The sequence below is a fragment of the Microsporum canis genome, genomic scaffold (genome assembly GCF_000151145.1).
Source record: "Microsporum canis CBS 113480 supercont1.6 genomic scaffold, whole genome shotgun sequence".
In the NCBI taxonomy this organism is placed as follows: Eukaryota; Fungi; Ascomycota; class Eurotiomycetes; order Onygenales; family Arthrodermataceae; genus Microsporum; species Microsporum canis.
The window spans coordinates 797,556-818,400 of record NW_003299164.1 but is presented as its reverse complement, the minus strand read 5'-3'; the positions used below and the strand labels follow the sequence as shown (position 1 = coordinate 818,400).

At 46.0% G+C, this 20,845-nt stretch overlaps 9 protein-coding genes across 9 annotated transcripts; 5 read left to right on the top strand and 4 right to left on the bottom strand.

Annotated features, from left to right (window-relative positions):
- Positions 1-665: 665 nt before the first annotated feature.
- On the top strand, positions 666-1,874 carry MCYG_06431 (conserved hypothetical protein; the record flags this gene model as incomplete). The annotated part of the gene is made up of 2 exons (XM_002844421.1): positions 666-678; positions 724-1,874. The coding sequence occupies 2 exons, from the start codon at positions 666-668 to the stop codon at positions 1,872-1,874; spliced, it is 1,164 nt and encodes a 387-aa protein (XP_002844467.1).
- Positions 1,875-2,227: 353 nt separating this feature from the next.
- MCYG_06430 (vesicle transport V-SNARE protein vti1) lies at positions 2,228-3,081 on the bottom strand (the record flags this gene model as incomplete). Its single annotated transcript, XM_002844420.1, has 3 exons — positions 2,228-2,315; positions 2,385-2,800; positions 2,902-3,081. The coding sequence occupies 3 exons, from the start codon at positions 3,079-3,081 to the stop codon at positions 2,228-2,230; spliced, it is 684 nt and encodes a 227-aa protein (XP_002844466.1).
- Positions 3,082-3,617: 536 nt separating this feature from the next.
- On the top strand, positions 3,618-5,360 carry MCYG_06429 (major facilitator superfamily transporter; the record flags this gene model as incomplete). The annotated part of the gene is made up of 8 exons (XM_002844419.1): positions 3,618-3,712; positions 3,742-3,879; positions 3,977-4,098; positions 4,129-4,246; positions 4,366-4,551; positions 4,628-4,737; positions 4,767-5,162; positions 5,221-5,360. The coding sequence occupies 8 exons, from the start codon at positions 3,618-3,620 to the stop codon at positions 5,358-5,360; spliced, it is 1,305 nt and encodes a 434-aa protein (XP_002844465.1).
- A 368-nt stretch (positions 5,361-5,728) lies between these two features.
- Positions 5,729-7,059, bottom strand: MCYG_06428 (C6 transcription factor domain-containing protein; the record flags this gene model as incomplete). The annotated part of the gene is made up of 2 exons (XM_002844418.1): positions 5,729-6,562; positions 6,604-7,059. The coding sequence occupies 2 exons, from the start codon at positions 7,057-7,059 to the stop codon at positions 5,729-5,731; spliced, it is 1,290 nt and encodes a 429-aa protein (XP_002844464.1).
- Positions 7,060-8,759: 1,700 nt separating this feature from the next.
- On the bottom strand, positions 8,760-10,297 carry MCYG_06427 (DNA helicase; the record flags this gene model as incomplete). Its single annotated transcript, XM_002844417.1, has 4 exons — positions 8,760-9,224; positions 9,278-9,825; positions 9,879-10,098; positions 10,154-10,297. 4 exons carry the CDS (start codon positions 10,295-10,297, stop codon positions 8,760-8,762), a joined length of 1,377 nt encoding a protein of 458 aa, XP_002844463.1.
- A 319-nt stretch (positions 10,298-10,616) lies between these two features.
- On the top strand, positions 10,617-11,399 carry MCYG_06426 (mitochondrial 54S ribosomal protein YmL24/YmL14; the record flags this gene model as incomplete). The annotated part of the gene is made up of 1 exon (XM_002844416.1): positions 10,617-11,399. One exon carries the CDS (start codon positions 10,701-10,703, stop codon positions 11,397-11,399), a length of 699 nt encoding a protein of 232 aa, XP_002844462.1.
- Positions 11,400-11,962: 563 nt separating this feature from the next.
- On the top strand, positions 11,963-13,098 carry MCYG_06425 (mannosyltransferase complex component; the record flags this gene model as incomplete). The annotated part of the gene is made up of 3 exons (XM_002844415.1): positions 11,963-12,254; positions 12,344-12,792; positions 12,868-13,098. 3 exons carry the CDS (start codon positions 11,963-11,965, stop codon positions 13,096-13,098), a joined length of 972 nt encoding a protein of 323 aa, XP_002844461.1.
- A 903-nt stretch (positions 13,099-14,001) lies between these two features.
- MCYG_06424 (synaptic glycoprotein SC2) lies at positions 14,002-15,116 on the bottom strand (the record flags this gene model as incomplete). The annotated part of the gene is made up of 3 exons (XM_002844414.1): positions 14,002-14,681; positions 14,749-14,964; positions 15,077-15,116. 3 exons carry the CDS (start codon positions 15,114-15,116, stop codon positions 14,002-14,004), a joined length of 936 nt encoding a protein of 311 aa, XP_002844460.1.
- A 1,672-nt stretch (positions 15,117-16,788) lies between these two features.
- MCYG_06423 (fatty acid oxygenase) lies at positions 16,789-20,538 on the top strand (the record flags this gene model as incomplete). Its single annotated transcript, XM_002844413.1, has 8 exons — positions 16,789-17,058; positions 17,129-17,226; positions 17,283-17,331; positions 17,401-17,557; positions 17,648-19,832; positions 19,886-20,012; positions 20,077-20,398; positions 20,507-20,538. The coding sequence occupies 8 exons, from the start codon at positions 16,789-16,791 to the stop codon at positions 20,536-20,538; spliced, it is 3,240 nt and encodes a 1,079-aa protein (XP_002844459.1).
- Positions 20,539-20,845: the final 307 nt, after the last annotated feature.

Sequence of the window (20,845 nt, the reverse complement as noted above, 5' to 3'; positions counted from 1 at the left end):
AGGGGGTAAGCTAGCTTGCATAACGGGCCATAATGTTCAACCCCTGGTAGCAGTGGAGACGGGAAGGCTGGTTCAGTGTAGACTCTGGCCTGAATTAATACTCCGTATTTAACAGATATTCTAGACGGAGTATTACAGCCTTACCCTTGATAGGTCTTGCTTCTGTCTATTAACTATGTACCATTAACTGTTGTAACCCGACATTTACGAGTTCTGGAGGGATGGAAATTTCGATATCGACTGGCCTTGCTCATAACCAACCAACCATGTAACTATAATTTAACCATTATTTACCAATGACCGGGGGTTCTGGATCAATCACACCCCCTACTATCTTGGCCCCTAGGTGAATGTACCTCCGGATAAGACATATCAAGCAGGAAAAGAAGGGCGGTAGACAGGATAAGTCCTTTCCCATGTTTTGATAGAGGGAATGATGAAGTTGGGATATTCAATCTGTTACAGTCGATTACGCACTTTTGCCCTGTTGGGTCAACAAACACAAAGGTTGGTGATAAATACCTTCGAATGACTAGCGATATGGCCTCGATTACATATCAGCGTGGGTTATAATCCGCCACGGCCAAATAACCACTAGTTATATATATTTGAGGTTAAAATAACGTTGAATGCCGGAAAATCGGTAATCCGACGATATTACAAATATGCGCGATTCCGGTATGGTTTCGCCGCATCTCTGGGCTTCCATTAAAGATATTACAGATCTGATCTTCTCGGCTCAAGAAATGGAGGACTTCAACCGGCTGCCCCTGGAGCTGGAGTTACTTCTCGCCATACGATTCTCGGCGTCCATACCGGATATCTTCCTCGACATACCTGACCCTACAAGCACCACCGTCGCGGGGCTTAAGCGACTGGTTCGCGATAGACTCCCTCCAGACCTTACATCGCGCCGCCTCCGTCTTATCCATGCGGGAAAATCTCTAGATGATTCGACCTCGTTAGCAACACAGATAAAAATTGGGAAGAATAGCCGTCTACGCGCGTATCATAGCAACAGTTATCGAGCATCGTCATCGGGCTCATCCGAGTCCAACTCAAGGGTATCTTCTCCCTTCCTGAAAGGCGGATATGCGACACCGAGTTCGTCATCAACCCTATTTCAGGCTCCGCCAGATCCACCTGGGAAGGGGAAAGCCCCGGCTCGAGACCCGGGGGAACCTCGGATATATATACACTGTTCGATAGGTGATATAACGCTTACACCAGCCGAGCTTGATGCAGAAGCTCGTGCTGCTCGTTCTGGTCAGGATGCATTAAAATCAAATACATCTGGCCATGGTTCTTTAGGTTCGGCTGGTCTGAACGAGTCTGCGGGACCCAGCCATCTACCAGATGGAGACAATACACCAACACGGAATGATACACGTCCTGATGATGGGTCTAATATAACTCCTACACGCGCACCCCAGGGCTTCGATAGATTGCTTTCTGCAGGATTCACGCCTGCAGAGGTATCCTCTCTTCGGTCTCAGTTCCTCGCATTGCTTTCCCTCTCGCATACCCCGGATACATTGCCATCTGGCACGGAGCTGCGAAGGCTAGAAGAAAGATGGATGGATGATGGGCCAGCAGATAGCGGTGTTGGTGGCCTGGGGGGTAATGGCGAGGAATCGAATATATTTGGAGACATCAATACGGATAATACGGGCGGAGGTGGCCCGTTCGGATCTGGTACTTCTCGGGCACTCGATGATATGTTATGGGGTTCGGTTATGGGGTTCTTTTGGCCCGTTGGCTGTGCCTTATGGCTTCTGAGAGAAGAAGGGGTGTGGAGTTGGAGGAAAGGGCTGGCTGTTTTTGTAGGGGTGGTGGTGAATTTTGGATTTGGGGCGGTTAGGATGTTGAGTTGACGGTGGATTGTATGGACGAGGTACCCGCCTATGGCTCGCTCTTCCTTTCCTCGTACTGTATTATTATACTCTCATGAGACTTCTCATCGGCTGAATATTTGTGCGGCCATAGAGGATACCCGAATATCGTTTGTAAAATAAGAATATATAATATATTTAGAATATTAACATGAGAAAGACGCAGGTAACGACAACAAGAGATTAGTCAAATAGCCTGGAATCTAAAAGACGGTATTCCAACGTTTGGGGTAAAAAATGGAGGCTTATTAGGGGTATGTATTCGTACAAACAGTCATAAAGAAGCTCTCACTGGCGCCGTAAACTGGGAGATGAACTATCAAAAAGCAAAGTCTTTAACGGAACTTGCTATAAATAACGCCAACAATAAGCAGAACCAACACAGTGATTATGGCAATTGTGATTATCCGATTGGTAGCCATCCTGTTTAAGGAGCATGAGTCAGTATATGCCTAACCTTGTGGTTGTCAACGTGAGCCCAGGGGTTACTACCTACGAGCCATCCCCCTCAAAGTCTTGACACTTCGGTCAACATAGCCTTCACTTTCCAATAATCCAGCTCTAGTATGCTCAATAGTCTCGCGTTGGCGGTATAAATCGGCAAGAGTATCACGTCCGATCTCCTCTGTGGATAGTGCCACCCTCTGACTATCCTGTAGACGAGCAGAGCTTCTTTCCAGCCTTTCCGTACCAGAGAGCAGTTGCTGCCTTTGTTCTAGGTGTTGGTCATGGGTGCTGTTTGGATCATCGGTGTAGCGTTCTCCGAATAGAGCCTTGCGATCATCAGATAATGAGCGGAGTTTCCGTTTTGTATTGTCGACATCTGTGAGATAGTTTCTAAAGCGGGCGTTTATCTTGGAGCGAGTTGACGATGGGATGTTTTCCTTCTCCATTCGCATTTGGTCAAGCTATATAGAAAAGCCAGTTAGTAATAGCTATAAAGGAGCAAGAAAGCAACTCCCTACGCAGTGGTGAAGTAAAGAGCACAGTGGGCCCCGGAATGCCTTACAAGTTCGTTTGCTTCTTCCAGAGCCCTCTCCGCCTGTCTGATGGCTGCCTTTCGCTCCTCGCCGGAAGATTCGGTGATCTGGTCAAGCTTCTGGTTGAGATCGGCCTGGACAAGCTTCAGCTCTGCTTCATAACTGCTGAACAGCTCAGAGCCGGCATCGGTGTCTAGAGTATTGGCCATGGTTGACGGGTATCTGCTGCCTGGCTGCGGGACTGCGGACGGCTACACCGGGTGTTTTGGTGCAGGTAAAGCTGCTAGCCGTCCAGATGGTTGATCGCAAGGGGAGTCAGGCCACTATGAGTGAAACAAGGATCTAAATGAAGGTGTTTTGCGCTATGCAAGATTGTTGGCTTTGCCGCAGGATGTCGAAGATGTTGGTCAAGCTAAGCCTGTCGGTTAAGTTCAGATGACGGCGAAGAGCGCGCCAAGTCATAGATTACTTAAGCCAACGTTAAACTAGAGTTACTAAGCATTACCTCCAACCTCAGATCTGTGTCTTCTTAACCGCATACTTACTATGTATGTTCGATAACTATGGAGTATCGGGTACGCCTTAGCACAGTCAAGCCACCCTGGTCCCTGTTTGCACGGTCTGTCTCCACGATACTGTGTCTGTACTAGCTAATGACGATTCAACGCCCTGTGAGTTTGGGCCCGACGAATATCACACCCGAGAGAATGGGCTGGGGGGTCCTGCCCGAGCACAAAAAAAGTAGATGATGAGAATTACTCTGTATATTCCATGGCAATTATATAAAAAAAGAGTCTGTATCTTTAGGCCTCAATTATATATCGAGAACTCCTTTCTTGAGCTTATTCTCTACTCCTATAAAACATGAGCCAACTCTCACCACATCTTAGTGATAATGGTATTGACGACCTATCCTTAGGTCATCATACAACAAATAAGAACAAAACAGAGTCTGTGGCGCCAGTCTCAGTTATGGATGAAGAAAGTGATAGCAGATCGCACAGTGAGTAGGAGGAATATCCAAAACTGGCCGCGCTTGGTGCCATAATGATAGCGATCTGCTCTAGCATGTTCCTCGTGTCATTGGTGAGTTGGAATATATAGAACGACGTTCACAAATAGACCAAGTGCTGGTATGGTTGGGAAGCAGGACCGTACTATTATAGTCACATCAATTCATACAATCACGAACCATTTCCGCTCCATCAATGACATTGCGTGGTATGGTAAGTGAGGGTCGGCTAAGGCTTCTTTAGAGATCAAGCTAACATGTGCAGGGAGTGCATATATGCTCACAGGGTGTGTGCTGCAACTGCCTTTGGTTTTGCTGTACAATTTCTTCACTGCTGGTCCCAGGGATGGTGCCTCATGCTTGCCCTGCAATAGGGTGGGTCTACCTATGCCTGGAGTAACGGGTAGATCATCTCCCTCTTTCTTCTGGCAGGTATATTGTCCATCTCCTTCATTTTTAATGAAATATATCAGCGAGATAGAGCTATGTTGAAAATGAGCATATTCACCCAGCACACCATGTTCGCCAGCTTTTTTTATTCTTTCTGCGTCGGGGCCTCAATGATGACAATCGCCTATTATCTCCCGATCTGGTATCAAGCAATCAAGGGAGCCAGTGCTGTCAAATCAGGGGTGATGAATATTCCTCTACTACTATCACTTACATAGTATGATAGGCACCCTGTTGGCCGGCATGCTTATATCTAAGATTGTCGGTTATGCAGCCCTTTTTATGATCACTAGTTCATTAATCATGACAATTGGGACAGGGCTGCTTAGCACCTTCGATATGAACACCGGGCCTGCCAAATGGGTTGGATATCAGGTTCTATATCGACTCGGCCTGGGGCTCGGTATGCAGCACGGTGCTGCCGCCATTCAGGCTGTGATACAAAATATGATACTCCTCAGGCCATCCCGTTCCTTTTATTTGGCCAACAGCTGGGCGGCACAGTAGTACTACGCATAGGAGGGGATATACTCACCGCTTATTTAGCAAGGGATATTCGGACCTCCCTGCCGGAGGTTAATCTCGACCGGATTTCTAACTCAGGGACCTCAGATTTGCGCGACGTTGCATCTGGATTAGATATGGTAAAGCTACTTCAAGCGTATAATGAGGCGCTTAGGTATGTATTCTATCTTGTAGTGGCTGTTTCAGGGCTCTCGTTAGCTGGTGCGTCGCTGGTCGAATGGAAGAATTTGATCAAGGTTGAAAAAGAGCACAAAGCTGGGAAAGTTAGGCTGTCTGGTATTGTGAAGGATCAGCTGCCCAAAGGTTAGGATCCACGATGTTTTTTTATAAAGAATATTTGGATGATTTTGGTAGTTTCGAGCGCATTCCCTCCCACACACAAATCTGCTCGAAGTTTGCTTTGTATCAATGCCTTGGTCCATTCTGGCTTCTTTTGAATCTAGCAAATTTAATAACGATCCTCCGCTCAACGTCTGTTTGTTCTGTAGAGGCCGTAGCTAGGATTGGCATAAGCTCATGAATAAGCCCCGTTATCGGTGAGCCTCATGTGGTCAAGGTATTACTGCTGACTTGTCATGTAATTTAGTATTCGGTTTGATTGAATGGCAGGAAAACTGACTCCCACGAAAAGTCGTCTAAGCTCTGAGACTCCGAAAGAGGCCATATGTGTTGCGGTGATTGAACCCCCAATATTAAATTAGGGTCCATATTGGTAGATGTATTGTCATTGATCGAAAGTAGGTTGTACATCGAGTTGTATCCCTGGATGGTTGAGGGTGACGCGTTTGCTACACTGTTGTATTGAAAATATAGATTTTCAACAAAAGATGGCACAGTCGGATGTGGAATTTTAGGAATGGCCTGGAGTCTTATTTCCCAGCAACTCCGCAAATTTCTGTGCTGCGGAAACAGAATTCCGGGTGGTGCTGATACATATCTTCTAAATGATGCCAGGCTGCTTCTTTGGTTTCGTCCCACGTGGTCTGGCCTGTAATGGCTTTGAGGAGGCCAATTACTGCGCCCCAGGGGAACGAATTCATAATATACCACCGAAAACGTTGAGTAGATTTTGTGGAATGCACTAATTTGTCATACTCTAGCATTTTGAGACCGTATGAGAACTTTGTTTCTGGGTTAGTTAGTATGCGGGGTTGATCCTTATCAGCATAAGAAACTTCAGCAATGCGCTGAAGTTTACAGATAGTGGAGCGAGCCGTCACTGTTAGTAGGACATGTAGGGGGATGACGGGGTCACAAAACCAAAGAAAGCGCTCCTCGAAACATTTCTCTAGCCTTGCAATACGGGCATGCAGAAGACTAGTCCCTGTTCGTGTTTCTTCAAGGCCACCGGAGAACTTTCCATTCCCAGGATCCTGTAAGAACAGGGACAGTTCGTATTTAAGAAGAGGGAAACTCATTTCTGTCACCTTGGTATGTTCCGAAGAGAAGGTGGTCATGTCGAGACTGATATCCTCGTCATTTATATTCAAGGGCAACGGTGCGTTCCACGATTGGGGTACAACTGACTTCCCAGATCCTGCCATTTCAGTAGCGCGAATATCGAGGCTAACAATATACCACCAAAGACGGCGCCGTATCTCGGTCTCATAAGGGGATATGGAGAATATTGTCCCATCCTGGTGGATACCAATAGTCTGAGCGATTCGAATAGCAATACTGACCATCATCCAGGAGCATGATGACTCGCAATCGCATTGCATCGCGGTTTAGATAGTTAATCAACATCTATCCTTATTGATCCACGGCACGACTTTATATATACCAGAAAAAGCACGTAGGTTTGAAGCGTAATGATATCAAGGGACTGCATAAACGAACTTTCCACTAATGAAGTTGCAGTGGCTGCGAAGAAGGATTCCAATGAAGCACGTGTCCCCGGCAATCTCTGACTTTCATTGTCCCCAAGAGACATAACTGCACATGTACATATCGCAAAGATAAACCCCTCTATCTTCTTTGGAATTGGACAGCTTGCCCCAGGTTGGAGCGTTTGGGTCAAAAGCACCTTTGTTGAAGGCACATGGAGGATCTTAGTTAATGGATCAACATTCTCGCAAAAGAATGGCCATAGCTTGAATATCTCCGAGGCTGATGGGAATTTTGCCGGAGGGCAGGATGCCATAGACCCCAGAAATAGAAATGACGGGTATAGCCTAGCGGAAGGCTTCTGTACTGACATGTCATCTTCTGGATTTTGCTTCAGCTAATTATTTCAGTCGAATTAATAATGCTAACCAGGCCACGTTCTACATGTTGTGAACTAACCTCGTCGCCCAGGTGTGCGAGGAACCGGTGCTCGTAATATTTCTGACCGGCATCATATGCAATTAGTTTACCCGATTGCTGAGCCGGAGAAGGTGTTGCTTGCCCATCCTGCTTTCGTGCGTCTGGCAGTCTGGGACGCACCACATGGATTTTGACGGTCACATTTTACCTTGCGTGTAGAACAGGATACGCAGGCATTCCCCAAAACCACACGAGGTGCAGTCTCAATAGAAGAAGGACACATGTCAAAATCCCAGTTGCGCCTTATCTATACATCATATGTGTACAGAACAGTTGCTTGACTGGACGTTGTTTTACAAAGTAAACTAGTTCGGGCCGTTCCGCATCACGTGTTGTTGCAAGCAAATAAATATAGACCGAAATCTGGGGTTATTCAGATGTCAAACGTCAACATCTGCCTACTATTAGTGTGGGCTCACTCCTTTTAGTGTAGTGGTAGATTCTGATATCAGAACAATAGCTCTACCATCTAACGGTTTTGCCCATAGGTTTATAGTTATAGTTTTATAAATCTTTTACTACTTTATTATAACTAAGAGATAATGTATCAGGTTAACATTCACTCTTTTTTAGAACATTTTACGCCCCTAGGTGTTGTCACGAGCTGTGCCATGCTAGTTATGAATCCAAAGCAATATATCACATCAGAAGCCGTCGGGACTGTTCGTAGGTATAAAACTGATATGTAATCCTATTGAAAGGATAGAAAGTCGGTCTCAAAGGGCTTATCAGCAATCAGCACTTGCTATTTCGCTTGCCCACCTTGCGTGGTAGCCATCGCACTGCTGCTTAATAGACTGTTCTAGACCCAGCATTCCTCATGCACCTCATGCAATTGACACTTATATCGTTTGACCAATACTATCACGGGTATTAGAGTTAATATAGACCAAGTAAATCTGGGTAATAAATATAAATTAGAGAAATGGATAGGATATGTAATTGCAGATAAACCTAATAATTAATGATAGAGGAGAGGAATAAGAGATAATGAGAGGAAGGGCTGGGGGGTAATAGTGATAATAGGAGGCCTCCCTTCGACCCCAAAACGGAAAATAGCTAGAGGGCCATACCATTATATAGACAAGATAGAGTACCTATATAGAGTAAAATAGGATAAGGATGAAGCTCAAGTTACAAATTTAGTGAAATACACGGGCAGTAGTAGAGGATTTTGTGCGAGTTTGTAGGAAGGAAAGCGGCGGGATTTATGGGATGCTAAGTTTGATTTTATTGCTTAAATACCATCATTGAATAACTCTGAAGACCAGTATAAGCAAGTGCACATGTAAGAGTATGGGGTAGTATGAATGGGCATATTTTACGACAGGATAAACTGCAAGTTCTATATGATATATCTTGAGATTAATTAGTCAACTGACCAATGCTAAAGACTAACTTACATATTTTCACAGAACATTCCAAAGTCTTCATTACCTTTTCCTCTTCTTTATCGGATCTGAACTCTGAAGTGTGCAATTTAATAGCCTACTCTGAAATCTGGAGAAGAGTGAAGAAGGAAAGGTATAAACCAAAGGGGTTATGAGCACCTATTGCATACACAGTCATACATGATTAAAACGAAAGAGAAGATTAAGAAATGAAGGCACCCGTCTCATTGGCCACGATACTGGCGCTGCGCTTTGCATCAATAAACAGGTCTTGACACTCGGCAATATCAGACTCTTCGATGCCGTTTGGTCTCCCATTAACCCGTGCAAGGATACTAGCTGGAGTCAGTAGCTGCAAGGCATAACGCAGACTAACTTTGTTTCCATGCTCTGCGAGGCAGGAAAGGGCGGCTTCTGTAATCTGTAGACCTTCTGTTTTGGCACGGAGGCGGATGATGGTCTTTACTTCTTCAGAGTTGTATGGGTGTGTTGGGATGATTAGGAGACGGGCAAGAAGATCAGATGGTATGCCATGAGCAGCAACTATGTCATCAGTGCCGCGAATTACAGTGTTGCCACGATTGGAGGCTAAGATGACGATTGGAGAAATGGATGATTCGAGGGCTCGATTCAAGTAGGTAAAACATTCGATATCGAGCATGTGAACCTGATGAAGATGTTAGAAAAGGGAAAAAGTCTAAAGGAAGACAGGTAACATACCTCGTCAATGAACAAGACACCGGGAACAAGCTCAGCGACTCCCTGGTCGATGTATCGGTTAACGACCTTATTAATTTCCTGCCGTAGTTTATCGGTGATTTCGGTCTTTTTCTGCTTCATCAACTGTCCCATCATGCTCATTATGTCCTGCCCGCCTTGTGGCCTAGCATTAGCGACATCCAAATCATGTAGAGTGACGTCCTGAACTATCTCCTTCTTTTTATGGACCTCGCCTTTGGGTATAGGGACATATTCTTCAGCCTCCAGATCAAATTCTGTCGCATAGGCATCAGACCGTCCGACACGTTTACACGCTCCAGTGTTGGCTTCTATGTATATCACATCTCCCACCGTCACCCGTTCCTTCTGGATGGCTTCGTATATGCTCGGATCGAGCCGTAGCTTCTTGGTTCCCCTGTATGACTTTAAGCCAATGACCAGGTGACTTATCGTTCTACCATATCCTCCCAAAGGATTTTCGGCCTCTTCTGGTGTAAGCTCTGTGACTTCGCCTTCATACACTTCCTTTGTTTCCCGAACTCGTAGTCCTACAGACTTTTAGTGTTTTAAACACCTTCAGCGACGTTTCAGGGCTCCATACCAATGGCACGACGGAAGTTCTCCATCAATGCTTCTGTTTTCTTGACCTCTGCCGAGAAGATTTCGCTAGCAACGATCGGACAGAAAGGGACTTTTGTTCCCAGCTCTTGCGAGACGGCAAGCGCCAGAGCCGTCTTTCCGGTTCCCGGCCCTCCAGCAAGAAGCACCGCTCTACCAGCCATCTTCCTAGATTTGATCAGATCGACAATCACGCCGCATGCCTGAAAAACACCATAATATAAGTCACAGTTCATCCAAAAGCTGGGTAGCTCATACCTCTCTGGCAGGGACCTGGCCAACAAAACCATTCCCAGAGGCCTCAGCAGTGCCATCAGGACGTAAACCTAGCCCTTTGATATGGGTGTGCGCGGCGGTCCTGTTTTCGCGCGAGCTTCCCTTTACCTCGCTGATGTGCACCATGGTGGAGAGGCGTTGTGGTAGGGGTGTTCGGAATCCCGATGCGGCAGTCTATAGCAAGATAAATAACAGGACCAAAGCTTCAGCAGCTCTACCCCAACTAACGAGCCTGGACGCGACAGGAGCAGCTGGTTCTTTGAATGTGGTGTAGCTTAGAGAAAATCGATGGTTTTCTTTTCGTTGTTTTGCGCCTGGAAGCTCTTTTTTCTTTTTTGGAGAAGGAAATGCAACTAAGCCGCTAAGCCTAAAACAGAATAAGCCGGGAGTCGCAGAAAAAAAACGAGCAAAAGAACGAAACTTGAACTTAACATTGAACAGGACAAGCATTGAATGGAACAGACGAGAGACGACGAGGACGGCTTTTGATACCTTGTTTATTCATGCAATGCTACTGCTATAACTCGACATGACACTCCAAGCGGCGGTTTGTTCCGCCAGACAGCTCCCTCGCGTTTCTCTTCTCACAGCTTCATTCCACAACATCTCCCTACAATCAGCTCGTGCTTTCTCTACGACCCTTCCGGCACAGCGAGCAGCTACTCTGCCTGCTGATATTCCCCCGTATCCATATGGCCCTCGGCGTACCTTCAAGCAGGCCGATAGCGGCTTGTACGGCGGAGCTACCATAATATTCGGTAACAAGATCTCCAAGGGCCGGAATAAGGGCAAGACACGAAGAATCTGGAAGCCCAATGTGCGGAAAGAGAAGGTCTACAGCAAAGCCCTGGACGAGGAGCTGGATCTCAAGGTCACTCACCGTGTTTTGAGGACCATCAATAAAGTGGGAGGGCTGGATGAATACCTGCTTGGCGACAAACCTGCTAGGATAAAGGAATTGGGCATGTTTGGCTGGAAGCTACGGTGGAGAGTGATGACCTCGTTAGCCATGAAGGAGAAGTTCCGGCTCGAGAGACAGGAGCTGGGCTTACAAGAGCCAGAGACCTTTGAGCAATTCCTCGCACGACACTCGGATCAGGAGAAGATTGAGGCCGCCAACGAGCACAACTTGAAACGACAGCAAGAGGCACACGAGGCGGCTACACCGATGACCGCTGATTCGATGAGAGAGCTGAAGACTCCTGAAATGAGGACGAATCCTGCTTAGATTTTATATGCGGGCTTTATAACCTACCGGACCGGAGAACAGAGGAAAATGCATGCTTCCCCATCCAGCAGTTATCTATAGCCTTGCATCCTGCGTTTAATGGGGTTAATTTGCGGAGCGTTTTTTGGCCCTTATGTTTATTGCTCTTGCTTGTATATTAGAACCGCATTTCAACAAAACCTGTATAACATGAGTTCTACCAGTCCATACGATGACCATCCAAAGGCTTATGGAGGCTGTTGTAGTATCATCTTACAGATAACTACTTTATAATTATCGTAACTGTCCAATTTCTTCCCCTTATCAAGTGCAAACCAGGAAAAGCTTGAGCTCAAAAGCAACCCGGATTAACTTAACCCCGAGACGCATTTGGTTCTCCAGCTCAGCCTCTTTTTCCGACATGATCGAGACGCAAAGGAAAATAAATCTAAGAAGCAAACTCAGGTGGTGGTTTACGGATTTCTGTTGCGAACCGGCTATGAACCGTTGAAGAAGAAGTGGAGGATCTATATCGTTGGTCTCCCGGCACCGGACACGCTGGGAGAATCGCCCTACCTTGAAAGATGCAATTTGCATTACCGCCACGAAAGACTTCTCGTCCTCCTATTTATTCTCGATCATCCCCTACAGCACTTCGACGGAGGCAGCTGAAATCATGTGCAGTTATTAGCTGTATTGTCGTCTCGATTCTCTTTCTCGTCTTTCACCTTTTCTCTTCGGGCACCCCTTCAGTCGATACCCCTGTAGCGGATGGGCCTCCCGTGGTTATTGTTACTGTCCTTGATACGGAATTATTCAGTGACACATATATACAACGGATAAAGCAGAATAGGGAGGACTATGCGAAGCGTCATGGTATGTCTCGCCTACATCTGGATGTTCCTGCTTGGTTTATTGGTATATCGGTTTGGAGAATATGAGCTGACATGGAATCTACATTCCAGGATACATCAACTTTTTCGCTAATACAGCGGATTATGTCCCCGTCATGAACCTCCCGTCCGGAACTGTGGTCCCTCGAAGTTGGGCACTCGTTCCAGCAATGCGACATGCCATGACAAAATATCCTGGAAGCACATACTTTTTCCACCTTTCTCCCCATTCCGTCATCATGGATCCATCCATTTCTCTCGTGTCACACGTTCTAGAAAAGTCGAAACTGGAGTCACTCATGATCAAGGATGCTCCTGTTGTCCCACCAGACAGTGTCATAAAGACCTTTACCCATCTCTCTGGAAAGGATGTTGATTTGGTTATCACACAAGACGCAGAGAATCTGTGCCCAGGGAGCTTCATCATCAAGAGAGGCCAGTGGGCTAATTACTTTTTAGACGCGTGGTTTGACCCTCTTTATAGGAGTTATAACTTCGCAAAGGCTGAGAATCATGCCCTGGTAAGCACACCGATTTGAACCCGCTACAACGTACGCAAGAAATTCTTTTTGGTAGAGATAACTAACCTTTTGTAGGACCATATTGTACAATGGCATCCAACTATTTTGGCCAGGCTCGCTCTTATCCCTCAGAAGATGATAAATGCTTATTCCCACGAAGCTCCAAAGCCCGGCGCCAACGGGCTGTACACAGAAGGCGATTTCATCGTTCGTCTAGGCGGGTGTGAATCTACACCTTCACGAAGCTGTGAAAGAGAAATGGAACCTTACTGGAGCAAATGGGCAAAGGCAAACGCCCATGTTTAAAAAAGCAAAACAAAATATTAAGGTAAGACAGCTGTGATAATCTGCATTAATGAGCGCATCTTTCTTGACATTATCTTTTTCTTCATATCTTGTCTTTCTCCTTTTAATTATTTACTTCATCGGGTCGGGTTTTGTTATATAATTCCGTCTTTTCCCCTTGTTTTGGTCTGATGTAACAGTATGGTTATGCTCGAGAGCTCGCCCGCGGGCTAGTAGCTTTGGATGAGATAGACGTATCTTATGCTTTCTTGTTAATCCTTCTTTTATGCGCTGATAAATTGGAATTGTTGCTGTAGCTCCGCCTCGTTTTGATTGTTATCTAGAACTGGAAATTACAAGACTAAGTAATAAGTTGGTGAACCAGGCAGATGCTTGCTTGGTAAAGTCGGGATTCTCTGGTCGCCGATAGGAGCTGCTACGCTACCATCAAAGTTATCGGCAGTTACAGGTTGAGTTAATCAATTGATTACGACTTTATTACTGAGCATTATCTAGCTGATGCGCTGCCACTAAATCAACCTGTAGTTGTGAACCGGGCCATGGCTGATTTAGTCTAAAATAAGCCTGGGGAATAGGGGGCGGTTCGGCCCGGCAAATGGAGTTTCAAGAGTAGACTAAAAATAGCAGGTTTTTTGTCTGTCTTATGCAACTAGGTCCTAGGATGTGTGATTATGATCAAGTAAGGCTAAAATAACGTCCTTGGTTCTCGTGCGGCGTAGTGGGCATAGCGCTGACTTGTGGTTTCACAGACGCCGGGAGTTGTACATCCGCAGGATACATGCGATATGCACCTCCATATAGAGATAGCAATGGTGGCAGATGTTTGTCTAGGACGGCAAATCACCAGTAGGATTCGCAAAAAGAAAGAAATTAAGAGAGCTAGCTACGCTAGTGTGACCCGGATTACCACAGACCGGGTAGCATGACAAAGCGCTTTTTCTTGTATTTGTCACCAAACTCGCGGCGGTACCTTTTCTCTTTTTGGCTAGCCCACTTCATCATGGTACCAGCTCCCACGACAAGGAAGAGTAGGACACTCCAGTTCAGACCACTAACAAGGTATACTCCAACCCAGGCCATGACCTCGAAGAGATAATTCGGACATGTCACCCAGTCGAACCCGAAGCCAGTGGGTATCACGCGCTCTGTACTGCCGGGCTTCCTGAGATTTCTCAAGGTGAGGTGAGTAGAGAGGTTGGACAGCTGACCTACTATGAATAGAACAAGACCTGCATATAGTAACGCAGGGTTAGGGTCAGAAGTGGCTGTTGGTGATGAAGGTGAGAACACCCAGTATGCAAGATTCACGCCGCCTAGAAGCCAGTAATGTGCACTATTCCGGAAAACATAGGTAAATGGCATCGTTGAGACACTGAATCGATGGACGAGAATCGTCTCCAGTTCGCGCTTGATGAAGTGGAGTGTCAACAGCGTGCAGGTCAACACTTGCAGGTCAGATGCAGGAGGCAGTGGCTTAGGGCTTCGGTATATGTACGGCCGGAGTACATAGAGGACTAATGGGTGAATAAGGAGCGGTCCAAGGTATTCGATGATGAAAACTGTACGCCATCCTATTTGTGCTCCTGTTCCAATTCCCATTAGCAACTATTTCCCCTAACGTTGTGAGTGCATAAGAGGCAGCCAACGAACCTAGGTCTTTGACATATATAACACTCTGGTTTCTAACTCCGGTGCTTGAAACAGTAACGCTAGCATCGTTCTTGAGGAGACTGCCATCACTGCCCTTGGTGATTCTGAGTCTAGTAATTGGGAAGCCAGCTCGGCTGGAAATCGTGGAATATAGCGCCGCAAGACTCTCTTCAAGCCCAATTGAGATAGTTCCGGGAAGTTTTGATATGGGTTTACCTAACCAGTGGGGAGAAAAACAGGAGAAATTAGTGAATCCGTACCTTGATTTAGGCCAAGGTAAACATTGGAACTATTTGAGAGGGCAACAAACTCTGGATGCGCTACTCACCTCTAGGCTTCACCTCCAACGCAATGGTTTGATTTGCCATGTCTCTACTCAGTCTCCTTCGTTTGTTGTTTATTAGGTATCGAGGTGGGTACGGCAAGTTTGTTTATCGTGAAGTTCCAAAAAAAATTATCTACAGGGAACGATGTGCTTATGTAAGATTTAATACACGTGACTTATAGCTTTCCAAGGTTAAGCTACATAAGATCTTACTATGTACATTCTATGTATGCTCCGAAAAGCTATAGGTCGCTTTTTAGCTAGTTACGCCGTTTAATACATGTCTAGTTGCTTCTCTTTCTCTGTTCATTGCGAGTTTTTGTCTATGGACTCGAAATCGGTCTGTATGTACAGATGCTTACATAAAGCTGACATAAGGTGAACATTTGATTGTAACCTTTCCTGTTTAGGAAAGTAGTTCATCGTCAACTTCAACTTCAAATTTTTGTGTGATTTTGTTTGCTTTCTTATTTACTCTTGCTATGTATCCTGGTTTCTTTTCTTTTCTTTTTTCTATCTAAATATTATGTGGAACGTGGACAACCTCCGTGGGATCATTGTTGCCGGTCATCTTCAAACAAAAATAGGTCACGCTTTGCTCTGCAACTGTCTCGCGTTCGATCAACTGGGCATGATTGGCCGCTAACTCTACGGAAGAGCTTGCGCCTCCAACCTGCCCGTACGACTCCGGTAATGTCGCTCGTCTGCAGTTGATACGCCAGAGAGCATCGGGGGAGGGGACCAGAGATGGTGAAGCTGCTGCTACACAGGAGAGTGGATGTAGATATGTTGGTTCAAGCCTGATCGGGCATCATGATCCATCCTCCTTTGTTTTCGTCTTATTCCTATCCGCTCATGTCGGTTCTCCCAAGCAAGGCAAAGCAAATCGATCGCAGTTGGACAATCTGGATAGCAACTCTAGCCCTGTTTTATTCAAAACCATGGACCACGGAATTCTTCACGATTTTTCCCAGCTAGTCTGCTCCCAGCTTGGCTGCATGGATGACGGGTATGTTTACAAAGGCTTTAGCGCACCACTAAAACTACACTGCACACGATCCTCAACATCCCCGGACCTATCTGGTGCTGCCCATCGGCCCATCAAAGCTTGTGAACGTTCCTACAATTTTCTTTTCTTTTTTGCTTTTTTGCCGTGTTGAACAAACACTTGCACTAGTCACCCGTATCGTCTCAATTTATCTCAATTTATGTAGCTAGATGCCCGCTCTAGGAGCCGAACCAAGGGAAAGGGTGCATTTGCCAGTCCAACGACTCCAGCATGCAAAAGCAATCAGACAGCCACCCTTGCTCTAGTTCTTCGCAACAAAGAAGCAGTGGGAAGTTGTTCGTCGTCCTCCCTAGCAAAGATGGAGGGCTAAGATTACGAGCTTGTTTGCAGTCATTTGCCCTTTCCCAGGTTCAAGTCCACGGGATCTTCCTTCCGGATACTTTCCCCCTCTGGCTGCGCATTTCGAGCTATTCTCACGACTATCTGGATAGTATAAGATTATGATAAGCGTTCTCTTATATATATCACGTTAAATTTGCCCTACATTTCCTAAGTTTTCGATGCTTGTATTATTAGGTCTCCTACAACCTAAGCCAAGGCACGTCATCAATATCCCCCCCCCTCTAGTTCCTTAACCTAACTACTACATACCCTCTCTTTCGATATACCTATCTGGCAGAGCTTTTCATCACAGTACGCCGCCGCGATGGGGGAGGTTGGTGAGCCCTTGAGCCTTCGAGAGGAGATCGGACAGGGCGTTTCAGATGTCAGCAGGGCCATCAGTGCCTCATTGCGCCCTCTACCTGTCGCCTCTGGAGATGGTACATATCTTCCAAAGGTCGAAACGACGGGTATATTAGATGACCTTGCGCACATGAAGTTGGGAGATGCTGGAACTCTGGCGGAACTTGCCAAAATGGCTGCCACAGGCGAGCTGGTCGACGATAAACGTTATATCATGGAGAGAGTTATCCAGGTAAGATCCATCAGGCATCAGATTGAATTCATATTCACTTATGTTCATGTCTAAATTATTGGAATATTAGCTGGCCTCGTCCCTACCAAGTACCTCTAAGAACGGAATGGCGTTGACAGGAGACTTGCTGTCCCAACTGTGGAATGACTTGAAACATCCACCCATCTCGTATGTATCTATGTTCATTATCTGCTCATGCTACGAGATACTAAATTACCTCGTAGACAACTTGGATACGAATGTATGTATCGGAGTGCTGACGGTTCTAATAACGTATGTATATATGTGGATTCCATTAAATATACAAACTTTGACCGTTGCGGGAACTTACTTTCAATATAGAATATATGGTGTCCAAAACTTGGAGCTGCTGGGTCGAGATATGCAAAAACAGTGCAACCTCGATCTATACAGTCGGTTAATCTTCCTGACCCGGGCGTCCTCTTCGACTCCCTCATGGCCCGTGAAAGCTTTGAGCCACACCCTAGCCAGATATCGAGTATGTTATTTTACCTTGCTACGATTATTGTTCACGGTATGTCTCCTTGGCCGGTTTGACAGTGCTGGATATAGCTCACACCATAAAAAGATTTATTCAAGACGGATCCAAAAGATCACACGATTTCAAACACTTCATCTTATCTTGATCTGTCCCCTTTATATGGAACGAATCAAGAAGAGCAGGATAGTGTGCGAACATTTAGGGATGGGAAGCTGAAACCCGACAGCTTTACTGAGAGACGAGTACATGGTCTACCCCCTGGTAGTGGACTACTGCTCATAATGTTCAATCGATTCCATAATCACGTTGTTAAGAATCTGGCTGTGATCAACGAAGGTGGTCGATTTTTCAAACCACAAGACGACGATGCGAAGGCTTATGCTAAATATGACAATGATCTTTTCCAGACTGGCCGTCTAATTACTTGTGGTTTGTATATTAACTGCATTCTAAAGGATTATGTGCGAACGATCCTTAATATCAACCGCACAGATAGTGATTGGAGCCTCGATCCTCGATCAGACAACGCGAAGCCATTTCTGGGCCCCCCGATTACATATGCGACTGGAAACCAAATTTCTGCTGAATTTAACCTCATTTATAGATGGCATGCTTGCCTGTCGGAACGTGATGCAGAGTGGACCAACGGTTTGTTTCGCAAGATGTTTCCAGGCAGAGAACCTGATAAGGTCTCCATGGAGGAATTCCTTCGAGTTTTGGCACAGTTCAGCTCGACTCTACCAGATGACCCTCAAGAGCGTGGCCTAGGAGGCCTTAAACGTGGACCAGACGGCTCGTTCAATGATGATGAACTTGTTCAAATGCTCACGGAGCGAATTGAGGACTGTGCGGGAGCCTTCGGTGCTAGAGGGGTGCCAAAACTGCTTAGACCAATCGAAATATTGGGAATCATGCAGGCTAGATCATGGAACTTGGCTACCCTGAACGAATTCAGGAAGTATTTCCATCTCAAGCCTCATGAAACATTTGAGGACATTAACTCGGATCCATACATTGCCGATCAACTGAGGCATCTCTATGATCACCCCGACAATGTCGAGCTTTATCCTGGTGTGGTGATTGAGCAAGCAAAAGAAGCTATTGTCCCAGGGAGTGGTCTTTGTACCAACTTCACAATCTCTCGCGCCATCCTCTCTGATGCCATTGCATTAGTTCGAGGAGACCGATTTTACACGGTCGATTATACCCCGAGAGCTCTCACAAACTGGGGGTTGAGCGAATGCAACTATGATGTCAATATTAATGGGGGACATGTGTTCCACAAGCTCCTCTTTAGGGCTTTCCCTCACCACTTTAAAGGTAATTCCGTATACGCTCACTTCCCCTTGGTCACCCCATGGGAAAATTTGAAAATACTCTCTGACCTAGGAATTGCGCGGAAGTACTCTTGGGATAAGCCTGGAAGAGTCACTTATCCTATAATGATTTCATCACACTCTGCTTGTCGACAGATCCTTGAAAATAAGCAGGATTTTAAAGTCACCTGGGGTAAAACCATCGAGTTCTTGATGAAGCGAGACGGTCGCCCTTTTGGTAGAGACTTCATGCTTTCTGGAGACCGGCCCACGAATTCAGCATCTAGGAAATTGATGCATGATTCCCTCTACATTGATCGCTGGCGTGAGGAAATTAAAGCTTTCTACAAGGATATTACACTCAAATTACTCCACGGCAAAGCGTACAAATTGGCTGGCACTATCAACCAGGTGGATATCGTCCGTGACGTTATTAATATGGCCCACGTCCATTTCTGCGCAGCAGTATTCTCTCTACCCCTGAAGACGGAGGAGAACCCTCGAGGAGTCTATACTGAGAAAGAGCTTTATGATGTCATGGCCCTGGTTTTTACATGTATATTCTTCAATACTGATCCTGCCAAGAGCTTCGCTCTCCATGAAGCAGCACGGGAGAAAACACAGAACCTTGGCCGGCTTGTGATGACAAACGTCGAGCTCATCAGTAGGACTGGATTCTTGGCCCCGCTTATTGAGAGGATTGATAGGCATGACAATATCCTGGCAGAATATGGCATCCATATGATTGAGCGCTTGCTAGCTACAGGCCTTCCGACTCAGGATATTGTCTGGACACACGTTTTGCCCACTGCAGGCGGGATGGTTGCGAATCAAGGACAGTTATTCTCGCAGTGCCTGGATTACTACCTCTCTGACGAGGGCTCAGAGCATCTCCCCGAGATTCGGAGATTAGCAAAACTCGATAAACCAGAAGCCGACGACATTCTCCTTCGATAGTGAGTTAATTGCCTGATATTTGTTTCTTTGAACGTATGTTAACTTTGTCCAGTGTTTTAGAAGGTGCGAGAATGAGGTCTGTGGTAGCTCTGTATCGCGATGTCGCAAAGGCAACGGAAATCCAAGACGGCAAAAAGACCTTGTACCTAGAACCTGGCCAGCGTGTTATATGTAACTTGGTAGGCCTCCCCCCCGTATTTACTAGGTTATATGAGTCCCATCATTTAACATCTTTCTTCACAGGTTACTGCATCCATGGATGCCGCTGTTTTCCCAAACCCTACCAAAGTTGACCTCACCCGAAACCTAGGGTCTTACATTCATCTTGGATATGGCCCTCACAAGTGCCTTGGCTCAGATATGTGCAATCTATCCTTAACGATGATGCTCAAGGTCATCAGCCAACTGGAAAACCTCCGTCGCACGCGCGGGCCACAAGGTGAGCTCAAGAAGGTTCCTGGCCCCGCTGGTTTGACGCTATACATGACTGAGGACCACAGCCATTATTCCCCATTCCCCCTCACAATGAAAGTCATGTGGGACGGGAGCCTGCCTTCTATCACAGGTAAGGCAACAGCTAGTAAGTAAGGGCCTACATAATGATGATGATGATGATGATGATGGGATAGGTGGCATGATGTATATTCGAGTGTAAGCGTTGATTTCATGACAGGCAGCAGGCTTCTGGCCGTCTTTGTTATGTAAATAGTTTTTCTACCGTATTCATAAGTATTATTCTTCCTTTATTTTTTTATACAAACAAGTTCTACTTCATAGTCTTATCTATGTGGTGCCCGCGGGGGACGTTGCTCTATCGGCATAAAATAAGGCCGCTCCGGCTGAAGCGGGCAAAAGGCCAAAGCTCCGAAGCTAGTGCTTATCTAATGCATATGGCGATTATTTTGCCCTCTCAACCCTTCACAACAAGAACTACAGCGAACAACAACTAAATTTTCGGCTCCCTCCCACCACAGTTACGAAGTACATCATAACAGAAGCTTGCACGCAAAGC